General features: G+C 37.7%; 1 protein-coding gene across 1 annotated transcript; it reads left to right on the top strand.

Annotated features, from left to right (window-relative positions):
- Positions 1 to 573: 573 nt before the first annotated feature.
- LOC145233905 (uncharacterized) lies at positions 574 to 13,018 on the top strand. Its single transcript, XM_080098676.1, has 15 exons — positions 574 to 1,034; positions 1,477 to 2,781; positions 7,373 to 7,458; positions 7,873 to 7,986; positions 8,229 to 8,335; positions 8,879 to 9,028; positions 9,386 to 9,466; positions 9,535 to 9,634; positions 10,018 to 10,248; positions 10,800 to 10,900; positions 11,314 to 11,482; positions 11,846 to 11,974; positions 12,182 to 12,288; positions 12,403 to 12,466; positions 12,630 to 13,018. The coding sequence occupies exons 1-15, from the start codon at positions 574 to 576 to the stop codon at positions 12,668 to 12,670; spliced, it is 3,246 nt and encodes a 1,081-aa protein (XP_079954802.1). The 3' UTR covers positions 12,671 to 13,018.
- The last annotated feature ends 3,106 nt before the right edge of the window (positions 13,019 to 16,124 follow it).

Consider the following 16,124-nt stretch of genomic DNA (forward strand, 5'->3'; position numbering starts at 1 on the left):
ACGTACCAGCGGAACGTTCGAGGTGTCTATTCAGTTATGTTGTTTGTTTCAAAGCCTATGTGCATTTGATATAACTAATAACAATTTGTACTGGAATATGAAATTGTGTAAACTAACTTACTTTGGCTATGGTAATAGTGAGACAGCAAAAGGTGTTACGAACTTAACCTTAGCGGAAAAAGCTACCTGTAAGGAAGCACATTACATATGTAGAGAAAGATCTAAAGATTATACTGTAGTAGTGTGTGTATGGTGTGATGCCATCTTTTGTGATTTTTCTGTGGTATTGATCATCAGAAAGTTTAACGCGTTCGTAACGAAGTGAATTCCATTACGTAGCTGTGTAAAATGATTGTAGAAAAATAAAACAACGTTGTTTTTGTCTTTAATAGCTTAAATATGATGTTTCAACTGTAAAATTAAATTTCGGTTAGCAGTTTCGAATTGCCGCCATTTTGCATAAAAGACTACAGCTGTATTGGGTCTTAACGCAAAATCAGCGAATTCTATTGACCAAAATATGTTAAAAATTATCAGGTAACCTTAGATCGCAAGATTTTAGGTTTTTCAGAAATGGAATGTAAACTCAACGGGGAAAGGGCTTTAGATTACAGTCAACCCAATCTTGGGATGGAAACAATGCCTAACAAACCAGCTACAGACGAAAACAACAATAACAAAAACAACAACAATAACAATAATAACATTCCTACAAGCAAGCCTCCTGGCCGAATGCGAAGTGAAGTTACAATTCAACAACGGAAATTGCTGCAAGAAGTTTTTGATAGCGGACTTTCCCAAGCGCTTGTTATAAGATTTCTTCGCTCTAAGGAACTTGCAGCCGATCCCTCTTCCAAACTGGGTGAGAGAAAGGACTTGACAAGCAAATCCAATGAGGTTAAGGAACGGAGCACGGAGCCAGTGTGCGGTGAAGTAGAACGCAAGAAAGGCCTAAACAATACCAGTGTTGGAATCAATGTAAAACCTGAGACAAAATCTAGAAGCACCCAGACTTTGAATGTTGATACTTTAAGGTAAGATTTTGGTCCTCTGCTATAGGCAGTTCTGCTTGCAACTAAATGATAAATATATTGAAAGATGTCAGCGAAAAATGGGTTAAAAGCCCTGCATAAGGTACACATGCTTGACAATCAAATACGGCTTACAAAATAATCTGCCTCAAGTAGCAAGCCACTGTTTTAGCGAACCTCGGGTAAAAACGCGGCGTTTTTTTCAAAAAAACGCTTGCAGCATAGTGCGCTTTGCTTTCAGGATTAGAACGCACTTGCTGCAAAGAAGGTGCTTAAGCCGCTACTAAATGTGCTTTTCGTGCAAAGCTGGTTTTCTATTGACGGTTTGTTTAATTTTAACGTTGGTGTTGGTGTTTCTGGAGAGTAAAGTAAAAAATAAATAAACAAAATACGAAAGCCTAATATCACTGCAAGACAACATCAGTATAAATTTTTGTTTCTGTAGAGCTTCTCCGTTGAACAACAACGATTCAAAGCAATTTCAAAATGAAAGCAATCCACAGTCGTCATTTGTCAGCGGTGGGGAAACATCATCAAGTGAGAATAAACTGTCGGAAACAAACTTGTCTGGCGGCTCTTTTGCAGCCTTACCACAGCCCATACACGAACAGAATATTTACAACCAAGCTCAGAGCTATGAGGATGGAAACTTACAACAACGTAAACTTTCCACAAATAGCTACAACCAAGATGGAACAGATAGTCAGCATTGCCAACAGGAATCGGTATTCTTCGGTCAAGAGAACGCAGAAGCCGCCATGGGCAGAATTCAAAACATGGACTCGATGTCACGCGTCGAAGTGGCGACGTCCAACGAGGCTGAAGCAGCTTTACAAAGTAACACGCAATACAGCGATGTAAAACAGCAACTTACTGAGGAGCAATATCACGGACAGATGATGCACAGTGATCAGCAAACAAACGAAAATGGTTTCAACCTTGGTGTGTTACCACCGCCCCCTGTGATTACAAGTAACAGCCAGACCAGCGCAACTGAGTACAACAGCCAGGATTTGTCGCAATATTATTCGTCTGTGAACAATAACTCGCTCGCCACTTCGGTGCTAAACGGCTACACTGCATCTGTGACTGATAACGATTCAGGAATGCCATCAACCGACAACCGTGAATCTGTATCTACCGCTACAACCACACAGTCACAAGCTTATATCTCTCATTTCCCACATGATCATACTTTAGTGAACAGCGTCGAACGTGGAATAGTTCAACAATCTCACGTTGTGCACCATAGACCTAACGGCATCGACCAGTACCAACACATCCAGCTGCAGACACTCGACACAGATCTTCTTGCTCAAGCGCAGTCGCAAGGCATCGACGTATCACAAGAGGTGATCCAGCAGTACGATCAACATACGAGAGGCTTGTTCATTTACCCAAACGGGTCTATTGATGCCCAACAAGACCCAAGTCAAATGCAAGGAATGCACGGACCCGTTCATCAAATGACTCTTCCGCAAATCCCAAAAACTGAGGTACCAAGCGATCCTTACGCTCCTTCTGGAGGATCTGGTGGACGTCCGCATCCCGATCAGCAGCATCACATGAGAAGAGGGACGGGAGGAGGAACACATATGCGGGAAAGGAAGAGAGAGACGGAGAAGAGAGATGAAATGGAGCAGGACGGATTTGATGGTGTCCAGCACGCTCCGGAAAAATGCATTGAAGATATTATCAACGGAACTCCAGGGAATGAACACAGAAGAAAGAAGATTGATGAGTTACTGAAGTAAGTGTTAAGAGTTCTAATTTATTTATGCAAATAGAAATGATTAAATTTAATACTTTAAAATCGTTAATTTTACTTAAAACCAAACTAATCAACAATCTGACATTGCCATACAATGATTTGATTCTTAAATTGTGGTCAAAACTTTTTGTTTGTAATTTAAACCACAAAATCAGAAGGAAACGCGTGACAATCACTGGGGGTCTTTCCCTGTTTTGATTCGACGCGCCTTTAGTTTTGTTGTCAGTCTGGTTGTGTCCGCCTGGTAAGGTAATTTTTAACCCGCACCTCCCTCAGCTGTATTTGAACGAATCTGAATCGCATCTTTAACTTTCGCCAGCCGTCTTCATTCATTCACTCACTCATTCATTCATCGTAGTAATGCGTGTACAACTCCCAGTAGATCATTAGCCCGTATCCTCTCACGTAAATCTTTGACTATTCCACGTCGGTCTATTCATTCATCACATGCGGCATCAGGCTTTCAAATGGTCACAAGGCAATGATAAGGGCTCCGGCGTCTTCAGACTTGATATGTTAAGTATTAACGGACTGACGCTTGTGAATGAATGGCGTCGTCCTCGTCTCGGTGTTCACGACTTCACAATAGAATACGTTTCCCGGCTAAAAATTAACCCGCTATTACGCCTTACAACGCTACTAGGACCACCTCCGTTTTAGCAACAAAGGAAATCATATTAATGACTAACTGACTTTTCGAATTCAGGCACCTTTGGAATGGTTTAGTTGATGGTTGGAGTTGCTTGAAGCGTTTGTGGAAATGAAAACTGATTCTTATGAACAGAAATTTTGATTATGCCTCCTGAACGAGTGCCTAAAATATCAATATGTTTTGGACCTAAACGATTAGGATAAAGTAAAACATTTTGTTAAATGAGAGATGTAAGTGTTGCAACTACAGACAAGATCGCGTGATGTAGAAGTCGTGTATTATATGCCAAACCAGTATGAAGGCGTGATTCAAGAAGCTTTAGGATACTGCTCTGGTCTCAAAAAGGTAAAGGAAATGTCATGTTTGACGGCTAGAAATTGAAGGCATTGTAATAAAAACGTGTTGACCCATTTGACAGCTTAACATAAGTAATACATTTATGTTGGTGTTTGATCTTTTCCGCATTCTAGCATTTCTAGTGCTTGAAGAAGGTTTTATTTTCCAAAATTGTACTTAAAGGTTTGCGTAAGGGTAGGGCACACCCAAATCTAAACTGTTTAGTTGATCGTATTACGTAATACCAAAGCTAAAGCTAAAGGCCGGCGGGTCACATTGGGCTTTTGTATTGAGGCAATAGCTCGCTTTATCAGATTTTTAGCCTTTTGTCGGTAACGCTTTCGTCATGCTGTCAAACAAAATATCTGGGAACGTTGTTTGCACTTCGAAGGGCAAACAGAATAGCGCGTTTGCCTCGATTTTCGTTGTTATCGCTTCGTGGGCGTTCGTAAAAGGTACACGACCTCCGGTTCGATTACTGATTGCATAGTAAATTGCCAACGCCGATATTTAATGCCGCAAACTGAACATCGTTGCTTCGGGAAAACATTTTAGTCCATATGGCTTACGAAATCCAAAGCAAGCGAGAATTTTAGCCCGGGTTATGACCGCTGTTTTAAACGAATACAAGTTTTAAGTCACATATAAGCTTATAACTTACAACTTGCCAATGGTTTTATTGAAGGCAAACTTGGTTAAAGTCATGGGTAAAACCCTTTATAAATCAACTATGTTGCATTTCTTCAGGGCTAACAAGAGTCGATCTGTAAAACTTTACACAAACAATAAACCTGCAAATATAAAAGTTTTTTAACGATAAGTCTTCCAATTTTTATTAAGGCAAAATATTGGTTAAAACTTCATTTTTTTCCATATTTATTACGCCAGGTGAACAATACAGCGAAAATAAACAAGTATCTATAAAGTATGGTTTATTAGAATATCTATGTGCTATAAACGTGTTGTTGCATGACTAATCAGTTTAATGTATGTTTACTCCAAAACATTACAGATTAGAGGATTTCGGGCAAAGTTATTCAGCCCTAATAAGGCCTTGCAACTATTTGCAAGTGTTATAACATCAGCGCACAAATATGTTTGCCATGCATTATATGCTTGCGTGCAAACCCTTCGAAGCATATAAATCCAACACTCGGGTTTGTGTACCAATGTGATAGCTTACCTCGTTGCAGCGTCTAACCTACGTTTTCCGATAACGCCGGTGTTTACCGTCCTAAAGGGGTAGACTTCGGCAAACAAGGCCGTTGTTCCGGCTTGTGTTTGCTCTGCCCCATTAACTTTAGTGGAGGTTTGCCGAACAACCGCCGTTCGTTCGTAGACCGGGTCTTCGCCCAACCATTGCGCACAAAGTTCAAGTCACGTCGCTATTTTTAATTTGAGCAACTCAAAATTTCCCACCACGCCCCTTCCGTTCACGTGTTTAAATATTTTTCTCTGGTGGAAAGTCATGATGCAATGAAACATTCATTCGACACTTTGTGACACAAACAACACACAATGAAATATAAAAGTAAGTTTACTTTGACAATTTTGGTGTCTCCGTTTATAATTTAGTGATGAGAAATGCCTGTATTTTTCGGCAACTTGTCTTTAGTTGCACCGTTTGTCATTTTCAGCCGAAAGTCCGCCACTTCAATTGTAGACAAATTATAACAAGATTTTTTTTTTAATATTTAAAGGTTTCCAAAATGACATCTTGAAGATATTTTAAGGGCACCTTGTTTACAAAATCGGTTAACAATTTACGCCAGTTTATAAGTCATTTATTTTACCGGCGTTCGCAATCTTTTAGTCGTTTGCAATACTTTAAACGGTTATTAACTATAAGACAAAATTATAAGACGTTGATTGCAATACCTAGATCCACAATTCGCTTCCAACGTTGGTTATTTGTATGGACTTCTTATCGTTTGGAAATGTAAATACGATTGGGTCTTGGTTCGACCGCAGAAGTCCTATCGTTGTCGTTCTGTTAAAATTTACCAGAAGATCCCAATCGCGAATCCGGCTTCAGTGAAATATTAACGATACGTAGAAGCGAGTCTGTCCAAACTGTAAAACAAAATAGTAAATGATTTGCTGAAAATTCCGTTTAGTTTCCTTGTGGAGTCGACGCCACATCCACGCATTAGCAGTGCAGACGAGCTATAGGAAGGTTCTGAATGTCGGATAATATTATTGCAATGATGTCCGAAGTCGTTGTTTTTCGCGGTTCCATTTTGTCTGCAAATTTATCGTAGGCGAAACTTCCGTCAAAGTACGCTGATTAAAATGAATTGTTGTTGTTTTTTGTCACCAAATTTAGGAAATTGTCAAATTAGTTATTTTATGGAAATTTGTGCAACAAGCTTTGTAAAGTCAACAACAAAAAATCCCTGTTTCGCATAACATTTTGGTAGTCCTTTCTGATAGACATGAAAGTCTAAATTTGTAGAAAATTCGACTAAGCGCGCCTATGTTTTAAATTTTTTTTGTGGACTACCGTTTCACTGAAAAATCTTAAAAAGTCGCCATTTTTATAATGGCGGTTTTACTGATGTATTGAAACCATAAGACACAAGAGACGATATAATTGTAACAGGTTATTTAGTTCTTAAGATTTTACAGTTAAGAGCAGCAACAGGTCATATTTCTTAGTGTTCTAAGAGCCAGCGTTCGAAGTGGGTTCTTGCCTGTTTTAGAGCACATTGAATATTTGGTGACTTGATGTCGTGTCACTTCATGACACAGCAAACACGGACGCAGTCCGATTAATCATTTACCTGGAAACAAACATGTGTTCGCGTACCAGGGATATGAAATGTAACTCTTCCCTTTCTATCGCATCGCAACTGTAGACGTTTCAAGCCATAAACTTTCGTTCGGTTTTGCGCGTAAAATACTCTGTTTGAAATTTATTTGCTATTGGCGTTTCGCATAGCTTGCAATTTGACCTGCCATAGTACATAGAATAAAACTGACAGTTTTTGCAGTACTAATAAAACCATCAATAGGATTTACAAGACGACCATTTTACAACACCAATACAATTGTACTTGCTTTATTTTATTATAGCACTACTATTTGCTTCAAGGTTGTGCAAGATCAAAGTGCCAAAATGCAATTTAAAATCTCTGGTAAATCTAATAAACCTGACTGAAAAAATATTTCTGTCACAAAGAAGCATTTTTTCTTTTCTTTTTATCTCAAACCACTTGGGGCGTGCAACACTTTCTTACAATGTAAGTAGATGTGTGACTTCATCATAAGAAAAAATAATTAATTTGAGACAACGATATTACGCTTAGTTTGTAGGTTTCGTTAAAATTCTTTTGGAATCTTTTACATGACTTTGTGTTTTTACAACTAGGGTGGCGGGTGACCTATAACATCAGTAACATATTTAGGAAAATTTTTACTTTTTGCAAAATGTGCCCTTTCGTGCCAAGTTATTGCGATTACACGCAGAAACGTGCTTTCACACATAACTGAACAACACATCGCCTAAACATAAACCTAGAGAATTGTGTAAATTTGATTTGAAAATAAATTTACTTTAATTCAAGTACGTTTTTTTATTAGAGCTGACCCATGGAAGGCTGCAAAGCACATCAAGAAATACATGGGACAACACAACATCCCACAGAGAGAGGTGGTCGACTGCACTGGTACGGATTAAAACTTATATTTTAAACAAGTGACGCAGTGCGATCAAAATATACAAATAATATTTGAAGTCAAAAACGCTAGTTTTACCAAGTACAAATTGCATCCTGCAGCCAAACTGGCACAGCATACAGTGTTACGAACACTGTTGCTCCATTTTTACACAAATACGTGTTTTATACAGTGGCACGTTCGTTTGAATTGTTTTCGGAAAATTTTTACTTTACTTACCACCCTATTGCCGCCATAATTTGGAAACGTGTTCATGAGTTTTAATATTTTACAGCCAATTATTAACAGAAAAGAAGTAGCCCTTTTTGTAAATAAAATGCCATTAGTATCGAAATTACGTACATCAGCGCTTTAGCAATGCGCAATTACTTATTTCTGAGTTTTAAATGAAACTGTTTTTTTAGGGTTGAATCAGAGTCATTTGTCTCAGCATTTAAACAAAGGAACTCCGATGAAAAACCAAAAGAGATGTTTACTTTACGCTTGGTGGACGAAAAAACAAGACGAAGTCAACACTCGTGAGAATAGGACTTAAATTTGATTCTTTGTGATATTTTTTGTCTTCTATATAAGTTTTAACACAATTAGTTCGCAGCTCGACACTAACATTTAACTATTGTATGCTTAGTTCGTCTCTTAAATATAACAAAGACTGTAGAACAAAAATTGCTTTTCAGATAATAAAAACCCTGTCATTTTGTAATTTTCAAATTTTATTGCGTGTGTAGTTGCTAATATTAAAAAAAAACTTTTCATTTAGAATTTCGAATTGCTGAAACTGGAATGGGAGCTGAACAAGTTGAAGAGGCCGCTAGAGTGGGCCCGAGAGCAAGAAGAAATAGGTTCAAATGGGGCCCAGCTTCACAGGTAAAAATTGTCACACAGAAACCGTACGGTGCAAATTGCTTTTACATACACGCGTTTTTATGTGATGTCCATCTGCATTGATATGTATAAACCCATTTGTCAACTTGTCAATGTGTTTCTTATACAAAAGTAACGTTTTTTTCTTTCACTGTTTTTAGGGGCTTTTAGGCAATATCTGGTTTAAATTCGTACATCACTTTTATTTCCGAAAATAGAAATTCGTTTGTGTTTGCTTGTGCACCATTTCAGTGATATGACAATCGTTTTTGTCGTAAAATGGCTACGTATGTTCTACATTGTTGGCAATTCGTTTTTAGTGAAGCCTTTTTAAGGTCTTTCCTGATAGGCAATATCTAGTTTAAATTTACAACTTGACCCGTAAACCACTTTTCTTTTGAGCAGATGAATGTGCACTATTTTAGGAATATGACAATAGTTTTTTTCGAAACGTCTGAGCAGTAAAATGTCTACGTTTCATTGGCAATTTTCGTATTTACCTCTTTTTTTAAGTAAGCTGTACCAAAAATGTGAACTAATTTCCAGACAATCCTGTACGACGCTTATCAACGGCAACGAAACCCAACCAAAGAGGAACGTGAATCCCTCGTACAAGAATGCAACACCGCTGAGTGTCGCCAGAGAGGTGTATCACCGTCACATGCAAGCGGACTGGGGTCAAATCTAGTGACAGAGGTAACTGAGGCACATATCTGCTACATGTGTTGTGACACAATATTTTTTAGGAACCTGTGTAGCTCAGTTGGTATAGTCCAGGAAAGACTCCTGTCGTGGGTTCGAATCCCACCGCAGTCTAGATTTTTCTAGCATACACCCTGTCATATGGTGAATGCTTGGTGACCGCCTGATTCGGTAGAATGTATTATGTATGTGAGAAACCCAATCTGTCAATACGATAGAATGTTTTGTTGTATTTGCCCAAACATACATATGACATAGTTGAGTTTAAATGTCAAATTGTGTAATGTTTTTGGCTGGAATGCTTTTTTAATCTTACAAAGCATTTAAAAGTGATGAAACTATTGTCTGCAGGTCCGCGTGTACAATTGGTTTGCAAACCGCCGTAAAGAAGATGCTTTCAAGCACAAACTTGCTTTAGATTCAACATACCAAGTAAGAACTTTTGTCACCCAAGAAATTACCGATAATTTTTGACTAGAACTTTGAAATTTTTTGCCAAGGACATCGACTTGTCGTCTCAGAGCAGCCGAATGTCGCCGGATTCAACTCAGGGACCTCCCCCACCCAAAGTCAAGGTGATTGGAGACGATTTTCCAAAAAGTAAGTAAAAACCAAGAAAAGCTTGTTTTGCATTTAAATTTTGTTTTCAATGGAAGGACCAAGGATTAATTGAACTCTGCAACCTATGGTTGAATGCATTTATTTTGTGTCGATAATCTTAATGTGGTTTGATTGTATGATCTTAATTATGTCCAGGTCTGACACCAGCAGTGTGAAGCGGTTTTGATTAGGGAAACTTGCATGTTTAATTATGTTCCTTAAATGCGTAATCAAAAGCAAAAGGAGTCTCATCCATCAGGGTGGTAAACTGTAAGCAACTTTCTTTCAACAACTTTTGAGTTTTTTGACATTCTGCTGCTGTAAAAATAGTTGGTTTACGAAGTCACTGGTTAGTCAAAACTTAAATATTTGTGTTTTTTCAGCGGAGTACATGAAGCCACGCAATATATCCGGTGACAGCAGCAGCACAGCTAAAATCCACGTAACTCACACTATTCCCGATCAACACAACTTGGCAATCGCCGTCCGCACATCCGACAACACTCGCATAGCTTCGAATGGTGCGAAGGAGGGTAAACGTCATCGGCCACGCCCCTATTCACGTGACGAAACGCGTCTGCCAACATCAGCAGGTCACATGCAAAATTTACCAGGTATGAACCTTACAGACAGCGGAAAACAAAGACAAAGAACTCCAGGCGTCCTTGCGTTAAGAAGCGCTATATTTTGTAAAACCACAAGGTTCTATACTTTCGGGCCATGATGACTGTTACAAATAGAACAAATTGTAAACATCTTGCATGACCCAAACGTTTGTTTTTTGTGTAAAGCCTAAACCGGTCAACATTACAACCCATGCAGTTAATGCATAATAACTGCATGCAACTGTATATAGTTTAGTCCGCTTGCACAGGTGTTTGAAAAACATGTCGAAAAAATAAGTTGCAAGAACCAGTTGTTAAAAAAATCCCGAAAATGATCCCATGGTTAGTAGTCTAAAACAAATTGTAAAGATGTCTGAATTTCATCACCCTTACGAATTCAATACTCCACTAGATATACCAATCGTTCATATACATGGTAAAAAATAGTAAACAAAGTGTGCATCACAAGAACAACAAACACTATGTAATCAAACACTTAAACACAGATAAGAATGTATATTGCCCAGACCTCATGTAAATCTGTCCTTTATATATTTCAGTTTCATCGTCCTCATTTACTAATCTTCATCCCGGCTTAGAGGAATCGAGATCACGTGACGCTTACATGTTTACTCGACTAAGCAATGCTCAATCTGTGAAGGTGCGTAATAAGCACCTCGTTTGCTCATAAGTTTTATCGTAACCTAAACAGTGCCCACATGCACACGTGTATTTAAACTCTTTTTGTATAAAACAACATATTTACGACTGAAAGCACAAACAAAAACGGTTTGAATCCCGCTGTACACGATCGTTTAAAATTGCTTTATCAAGAGGCAATCTCCTTGAACAAACTTTTTTCATTTATAAACTGTTCCAGGCATGGTAAGTTTTTCTCTATCAATTTTTTTCAAAACGTACCACGTCGTCTAGTAACTGTTTCCACAATTCATTACCCTCAATTTGCTTCTATCATATGCTGGCCTTTGGGCAACTTACATAATCTTTTATGAGAGACAGTATGTAGAAAACAAAGAAAAGTTGCGCAAGTTTCAGTGGTGTTTTGTTTTTCAGGCTACCAACTACGGGGGTCTCCCTTCGGTGAATACCCTTTCACCCATTGTTAATACTTCCCTGCTCCACCAACACCCGGTAATACAGAACGGTGAAGGAAACGTGCTTGAAACTGTTCAGATGAACACAACTTTGCCCCAAGGCCTGTTACTGTCGGCTGGATTAATACGTGAGTTATTTCACACTGTTCGCAATTGGCGTTTTGTTTCTTACTGGATTTAAAAGTTACTCAAAACCATTCCGGTATGATTCCAGTGATAAGTGCCTCCTTACACTTATACGTGCTAACTGTATACTCAATCATAGCCGATTCCCTTTCTTGTTATAGCTACTTACAAAACAGAAACAAATTAAAAACTGGTTCAATCGGTATAAATGCCCATGCAAATCTGGCAAAGTGTATTTTGTTGAAACCGTAGTAGTATTTTAAACACAATATATAATATGATGTAAATCTTTAGTTATTCGCTATAGCTTGTTTGTAACAGCTTTAATATTTATAGTTTATTCGTTTTTTTGGCTTTCTGTTCAGCTTCCACCGTGACCACTTCGCAGCACCATATGCCAGTGTTCACGCCACTGACAACCATCAAACAACCCCAGGGTCAAGCCCATGTTGTGCACGAACAGATTAACGCTCATATGCAACCCCACACATCAGGTATAAAAGATTTATTCCTAAAAACATTAATGTGTGTTTAACCCCAAATAAGTAGCTTAAGCTTTATTTAAGTTATTAACTTCAAAATAATTGTAATTGTAAAATAATATGTTTATGTCTCGGGTGTATGGTGCAATCAACGTGTTAAGATTTACAAGCAGAATTTTATGTCCAAAATTTGTTTACCATGCACTATTTTCCTTCCAGGTCCTTACCTTTCCACCCAAAGTTTTCACGCGGCCACTCAACTCAAACCAGAGTTTCCCTCCTTCCAGCAAGGAGCAGTTGCTTACGCACTAAATGGTCTACAGGAGGTATACACTTGAGTTTAAAAAAGAAGTTGCAGAAATAGTTAAATAAATCTTTTACCGTAATGTGTGTCATAACTTATGTTTGTTTAAAAAAATTGCTAATTGTTTCGTGTTAAGAGGCTGGGTGACGTCAACAATCCTGGAAGCAATGAAGCAGAACCAAGTAACCATGGAATAACCAGTAAGTTTAAGCCCAAAAACTGTTCCGATTTTTTAGTATTCATTTTTTTTGTTAAGCATTTAAAAGTCATATAAAATCTAATACTAGTTTGTTGATACATTAATCTCTTGTTTTAGGTAATGCTACTTCTTTATTAGAGTCTCAAACTACAATTTGATTTCAGGTTCGCCAGTTATCGCCTCCTATCAACAACAATCAGTTTAACATGGTCTGTATCTCAGCGTGATAAGTTCCTTCATCTGCGTGATGTCAAACTTGAATGTTAATTTTTTTACATTATTGCGTTTTGTGCAAGGCAATTCATTACCGTTTTCATTTGTCTTACTAAGTAATGCGACTGGAGCTGTTGTTTGTCGTGGTTCTGTGCTTTAAATATTGGTTTTGCGACGTAATTCGAAATTGTTTTTTAGTCTCCAAACTAACCTAGCTGTAATCAAATTAAAATTCACGACATGTTGTTTTAACTTCTGAATGTTCTTATTTCTCTGATCTTTGCATTTTTGTTTGTGAAATTTAAAATCGATTTTAGCGGCAATAAAGAAAAAACATAACGAAGAAACTAAATAAGCTATTGCTGCCAGGCATAATGTAACCAAGCATTGCTCATCCAGCAGTATAAAATTGCTGAATGAGCAATACTCGGTTATAACGAAGATATGTTACGGCCAGGCGTTTTTGAGAATCGACTTGGCTTATGTGCTTAAAGCATATTTTCCCAGTTAACATACGAAATGGATCTCTTCGCAAATGCGTAAAATGTTTAAACATTCAGACAAGGTAAAAACAAAACAGTTATGAAAGCTAGTTATAAAAGAAAAAAACAAAACAGTTCGCTGATTGGGTTTAAATCGTGAAATTATCAAAATCCGGTTTTATGCAATGCATTTTGATATCTTAGTGGTTTCGAAGCAAATAAAGCAAGTTTGTTACTTGGCTACATGGTCTTTGGTACCAATCTCTTTTACCATACAAACTGAGCGTAATAAAGGTAGAAGTATTTGGTGAAATTCGGGAGTGAAATGTATGTGAACAAAATTAAACTTTTTCTGACAAACAAAAATTCAAAATCATTTAGAGTAGATTAATGTTTTAAAAATTGCAATGTCAAGCCAAATGTTTTTCTGCTGTAGTGAACTAACTCTGTTCCGGTAAACTTACACACAAGACAAACAACAATTAACTAACCGTACCCAAATTAATTTTGCGTAGGGAAACAGTTCGCTAATTGGATTTGATTCCAAATTACATTCATCAATGGTAGAGCTACTAACACGATACCTCCTGGGTGATCCAAAGGTGCCTACTTTTTAAAACGGTATATCTCAAAAAAATGCTAACGGTTGGGGCTATTAGGGTCGGGTAAGGTATTAGCATTTAAAATTCAATAAAACTAACCCAAAAAAATAGTTACTAATGTAAAATTTTCAAACATTTGCATCCTAAACCAACCCCTCTTTAGCCGCTAAATAAATAATTCAGCTCTTTACGCCACCTATCAAAAATTAAGAACTTTTGGATTACCCAGGAGGTATCGTGTTAGTAGCTCTACCTTCATCAATGAGTTTGTGTTCTACAAAGTCTATATAAAGCACAAGTTGTCCAACCTATTGTTACGCAATAAAGCCTATGGAGCCATTTTGTGTCCAAAATTAAATTTACCGAATATTCGGCCGAATCGGTCATTTTTGCAAAGATTCGGTTTCGACCGAAACCGAATCTTTGACGAACACAAATTTAAAGCGTTAAACGTGTCTTTTCTGCTTATTAAGGTACAATGCAATTTTCAAAAGCCCAAACATAACGAAAATCGCGTCAATTTTTGTCTTTTTCAACACATTATCGTTTTTCCCACTGTGGACAAAAAAATTCGTAATTCATTGGCAGATTGCCAATCATGCTTGAGGCAATTTTAACCCCACAGGACTGAAATGAGGACGAAGCACAACTGTTTTGCACTGGTTGCCTGGTAGATAAACATTTTTCACGTCAAACGCGTAGCGTACGACTTCGCGTGACGTCATAAATGATTCGGTTGATTCGGCCGAATTTATTCGGCAAAACCGCCGAATATTCGGTTTCGGCCGAATCGAAATTTAGCCGATTCGGTACATCACTATCCAAAATGAGTGGGTACAGTGGGTAGGGGAAAATAACACATAAATTGTCTGTTTTTTACAAACTGGAGAGCTTAAACTTTGAATGAAACTTTCCGGTTCTAACATTTCACTGTAATATTAAAAGCTAAATTGTCTTTTTTCATGTAAACTTTGCCGCTTATATTTCATGTAAACTTTAAATATTTGCATTATCACGCTCAAATGTTAGAACCCAAAATTTTATTCGATTTTGCCTATCAATTTCGTGTTAAAGCCCACCAGTTTGTAAAAATCAGACAATTTGTGTGTTTTGTCCCTATACCCGCTGTATTAATTTAGACACAACACCAACCTAATATTACATAATGTCCAGTGGCTGCTATGATTGTAATATCTGCAACGCTTAAATGTATTTTTACATTTTTTCCTGTTATCTTTTTTTGTGTTTATGAAACTGAAAGTTATCTGTAATATTGTGGTAGGAATATTAGGTAAAAATATCTAGGGGGTGCTGCAGCTCCGCAGCACAAGCTGCTCCTGGTGCTGGCTGATCGAGAGAGAGAGAGCGTGGTTTATGTTAATGTTCGCTAATGAGTTTCAAGGTTATAACTAGAGATGTACCAAATCGGCTAATTTTCGGTTTGGCCGAAACCGAATATTTGGCAGTTTTGCCGAATAAATTCTGATATGAAAACATAACTTTTCCAACCAGGCAAACAGATCAGAATACTTGTGTTTTGTCATAATTTTAGTTCTGTGGGGTTTAACATTGCTTCAGGCATGATAGCCAACCTGTCAATGAATTTCTGGTTTGTTGTCTGAAGTTCGAAAAACAATAATGCATTGAAATATGTAATACTTGACGCGATTTAAGTTATGGCATAGGTGAACAATTGTGTAGTAAGCCTTACAAGGCTGAAAAGAAACGTTTTTCGCTTTTCGTAAAAGATTCAGTTTCGGTCGCCACACAACAAATTAATCGACCGAAACTGAATCTTTGTAAAAATGGTCGATTCGGCCGAATAAATTCGGCAAACCGAGTATTCGGTTCTTCTCTGGCTATAACCGCGTCACTACCAATTAAACAGGTACCAAAGTGTCTCAAACTCCTGTCCTGAGCTTGTCAGGACAGATCCGCGCAAACTCCACACAGGTGTCGGTTCGTTTGTTTATTACTTCTTGATAAAATATATGGACATATACAAAAAAGGAAAGAGGAATAAAATCAACTAGTGCGGTTTTATATATATACAAAGCAGCGTCCAATCACAGCACGGGACGATAAATACGGTTAAAGCAAGTAAACACCAGATCACAAAGTCGCATCTTCATCGATTTGTCAAAACAGTTGGATTCAGTTCTTACTCGCAAGCTTTGAGCTATTTTAGTAAACTATTGCAAAGTTTGCACAAATAGACAAATTATCTTTGCAATCGCCACAATTCAGGTCAGAAATTAAAGTGGAACAAGTTTTCTCAGCAAGCATAGAAATGTAACAATTTAGGTACAGCACCTAAAGGGGAAACACCGATTTTCGTCTCGGCATGGTTTATGGGTCGTGA

Source organism: Phallusia mammillata, chromosome 6 (genome assembly GCF_965637545.1).
Source record: "Phallusia mammillata chromosome 6, kaPhaMamm4.hap1.1, whole genome shotgun sequence".
In the NCBI taxonomy this organism is placed as follows: domain Eukaryota; kingdom Metazoa; phylum Chordata; class Ascidiacea; order Phlebobranchia; family Ascidiidae; genus Phallusia; species Phallusia mammillata.

Coding starts and splice junctions, on each gene's coding strand:
- LOC145233905 (XM_080098676.1), top strand. CDS start 574: ATGGAATGTAAACTCAACGGGGAAAGGGCTTTAGATTACAGTCAACCC. Junction 2,782..7,372: donor AAGATTGATGAGTTACTGAA/GTAAGTGTTAAG, acceptor TTTTTTTATTAG/AGCTGACCCATGGAAGGCTG. Junction 7,459..7,872: donor AGAGGTGGTCGACTGCACTG/GTACGGATTAAA, acceptor CTGTTTTTTTAG/GGTTGAATCAGAGTCATTTG.